This window comes from Thunnus albacares, chromosome 11 (assembly GCF_914725855.1).
Source record: "Thunnus albacares chromosome 11, fThuAlb1.1, whole genome shotgun sequence".
Taxonomy (NCBI): Eukaryota; Metazoa; Chordata; class Actinopteri; order Scombriformes; family Scombridae; genus Thunnus; species Thunnus albacares.
The window spans coordinates 13161602-13165232 of record NC_058116.1 but is presented as its reverse complement, the minus strand read 5'-3'; the positions used below and the strand labels follow the sequence as shown (position 1 = coordinate 13165232).

At 36.6% G+C, this 3631-nt stretch overlaps 1 protein-coding gene across 1 annotated transcript; it reads left to right on the top strand.

The window, feature by feature from the left end:
* Positions 1 to 1544: 1544 nt before the first annotated feature.
* On the top strand, positions 1545 to 3310 carry LOC122992520. Its single transcript, XM_044366345.1, has 4 exons — positions 1545 to 1627; positions 2000 to 2086; positions 2429 to 2743; positions 3183 to 3310. The coding sequence occupies exons 1-4, from the start codon at positions 1549 to 1551 to the stop codon at positions 3308 to 3310; spliced, it is 609 nt and encodes a 202-aa protein (XP_044222280.1). The 5' UTR covers positions 1545 to 1548.
* The last annotated feature ends 321 nt before the right edge of the window (positions 3311 to 3631 follow it).

Below are 3631 nucleotides of genomic sequence, written 5' to 3'. Positions count from 1 at the left end.
AGTGAGAGCTGAATCATCTATTTGAATGGCTGGATTGTACATCTGGTCATTTGGACATTATTGCAACGTTAATCAAAATTTATAAAGATGCATTCCTAAAAGCTCTCATTTATAGAAAAGATAGATAGACATTTTAAATGACAAAAATAAACATCACAACATCTTTGTACTTCTAATAGTAGTATTCCATCACCACTATCAAAGCTTTCAGTGAATCTGCCCTCCACACATATTCTATACTTTTAAACTGAGTTAATTTATTATTTGCCACTAGGGGCACAGCAACTCCAAAACAAGCTGGCATGCACACACAACCCAAATGTGTTATCACTTTAGTGCCTAGGGCAACATCCTGCTTGAGTTGTGTTTCTGGCCACCTGATAAACATATGTCTAATAGTCATCATCCTTTTAGTTCTGGTTTGGTTTGGGAAGGGGTGGTCAGATTCTCTTTTGAGAACATTTTTTCATTTTTTCATAGGAAAAAAGCACAGGATGTTTTGATACAGTGAATATTTTCTTCAAAGAGAAGCACATGGGCATTTTAGATTTAGGATATTTAGCGGACATCTGTGTCATTTGGACAAACTCAACCTGCAGAGAAGCTGATACAAAGAATACTCACATTCATTAACTAGCTCAATCTCTTAGGACGCTTCTGTATAAGAGGACTTGACGTACAGTATTTTCCTTGCGTGTCAGACGCAGCTGACACACTAAAAATATTTTGAGAACAGATTCCATGATGATGAAAAGTCAACAGATAATAATTCAATACCACTTTCTCTGCCAAACTGAACTGCGCTGAAGCAGCTGTTTTTTAGTAAAACTGTGCAAATACAGGAATATCTCAATGTCATACAGACTGCATTTAGACTACTCTCAGTGTTCGGATCAACATGCATCGACATTAGTTTTTCTACTCTCTGACACAAAAGTGAATCGAGTTGTTCCGACTGTGTTGCTTACATTGCGTCAGATTTGGGATATGGTTTGCATGTTTTCATGTGACTTTTGAAAGCACACATCTATTCAAGATAAAAGAGCTGTGATGAGATGGGTGGTTGAAATTTCCAAAAACACCCCCATGCTATTGTGCAAATTTCCATTTCATTTTCAATTCATACACGCTAACATTATGACACATCCCATGTTTACATTTTCATTTTCAGGGTGCACAATGTCTGCCAAAATGAAGATACATCATCTGTTATTCATCCATATTTTTGCAGGTTCATATTTTTTGTTTGTAATGACGCATTTTCAAACATGAAAAAGAAAGTAAAAAATGTAATGTGACCTAAGGCCTCTCAAACTCAGGGAGTCTTACGAGTAGAACAGTACAACTCAGGGTTTATTCACATTTTTCAATAGATTGTCTGCAATAAATGTCTGAGTAAAGACACAGCATGGTCTGTCACCTCAAAGAAAACAAAGCACATAACTCAAATGTCCACAGACCACCAGTGTCATACAAACGTTCACTTCCTGTGTGGAAACCACCTCTGGTGTGTGTGTGGCCCGGCCAAGCTTGAACTTAACACTTCAGATGCATGCAGCTACGGTGTCATACATTGTAGATGTGAGTTTTAATCATCATTACTGCTGTAAAATCCTACTCACCACCGGTAAGTAAATGTAGTTACTAAATTTATTGCACTGTATCTGTGTTTGGAAAGGATGTTTTATATGATTCTTAATGGCAATTTTATTTATAATTTTACAGTCACATTATTGTTTAATTCAGATCTTATGACATGTATTGTGTTATTTTTTTCATTTTGTCAGTTTGTAACGTATAGTTATTGCCTCTTATATTGGCCAGAACACTCTTGAGAAGCAGATTTTTAATTTCACTTAGGCTTTATTTGTTAGTAAGTAAAGTTTAAATAAAAATACAATATTTGGGCAAAATACCAATTACATTCAAACCCTATTTCCTGAGTTGACCACATATACAGTAAATATGATGTTCAAAACAAAATTGTCTTTGTTTCAAGATGGAATGGAGGATTTTTCTAGATATTTGGCCATCAACTGGACCTTTTCTTTAATATGTTGCATGTTCTGGATTTTCTCACCTGCAGGTAAAATTCATTTACAACATCTATGACACCACTCTGCTTAAGTTTTTGTACAGATTAAACAAATAAGATATAACAAGCTTATTAGTGAATTTTAGAAGTGCTTGTAGGTAGATTTCGAAACTGTTTCCCCCGTCTATATGCTAAGCTAACCAGCTGTCAGCTCTGGCTTCAAACTGAATGGGCAGACATGAAAGTGGTATTGATCCTCTAATCTTACTCTGGCAAGACAGCGAATAAGCATTTTGTGCAAACATTTCCTTTAACTGTTGTGTAACAGAATTCTGACAACATGGTAACATTGAAAATTAAATTCACCATATGAAATGTCTGTTTCCCTCTCAGAAGGATACATAACCATCTCACAGTTGGTGGGCAGCAAAGTGGTCCTGCGCTGTAACGTGTCTCTCAGCACGTTCGAGCAGCTGACATGGAAAATGAATGGGGTTAACTTGTACAGCTTCAGGCCGAAGACAACCTTACACGTCAATGAAGAAGCTGTCCGCCTGAACATAAACATGTCTTTGTCAGAGAGCGAACAGTACGCACTCGTCATGGACCAAGTCCAGAAGTCTCATACAGGGAACTATACCTGTGAGGTCACAACCCTCCATTCACCCTGGGAACATACGTGGGAGCTGATAGTTACAAATGTGACAGGTGTGTTAATCAGTCCTAAATTACAGGAAACACAATCCCACACTAAAAAGCTCAAATACACTCACTCATCTGTCCTCAAGACACAAACACAAAAAGTTGGACAGCAATGGCTGCACTGTTATTAACTTCATGGTAAATAGTCTCTAAGGGTAGATTTATTACACTGCTTACCAAAACTCCACAGAAGAATCTCCTCATCACTTTGTTGTAATAAATAGCTTGTCATGTTTTTAGCTTGGATATTGTATTATAATGACATAATGGCAAAGTGCTTGGGCTGTTTTGAGAGACCACAGGAAATGAGAGCAGCTCCTCTCCTTCCTTTGTGAAACATTGATCTTACATACACAAATGAAACTGTTTTTCCATGACTGTGAGCTTAATTTAACTACATATTGGGCTTGTTGTGAGTTTAATTGTGCATTTTGTTTCTTCCTAGACAAAGCTGAAAATCAGAACGAGCTGCCGGTTATTGCTTTGGCAACTATTGTTCCTTGTGTTTGTTGCCTGGTGTTTATATTTTCTTTGATCCTTCTGAAAATAGTCTGCAAACAGCGTGCACAGTAAGTTACATTTACTTCAAGTCATTCTATAACACACTTTTATTCTCAACTGCTAAAATATAAACACGATACTAAAATCAACATTTCAAACCTGTAAATTTTGGATTCTAGCTCTAATGTCAGTCTCTTTTACAGACATAGCATTCAATCTCCATACGCAGACATGGTAAGCAAAATAATTATCATTTTGTTATTTGAGAAGATTCACCTAATATACAATCTATAGATATATAAGGAATGGAGTTGGTTCGCTTTGAGTTCAAGTAACAACCAAAGAAAGTAAAGACAAAATCTGTTTTGCAAAGAGGCCGAGATCAAAGTGAAC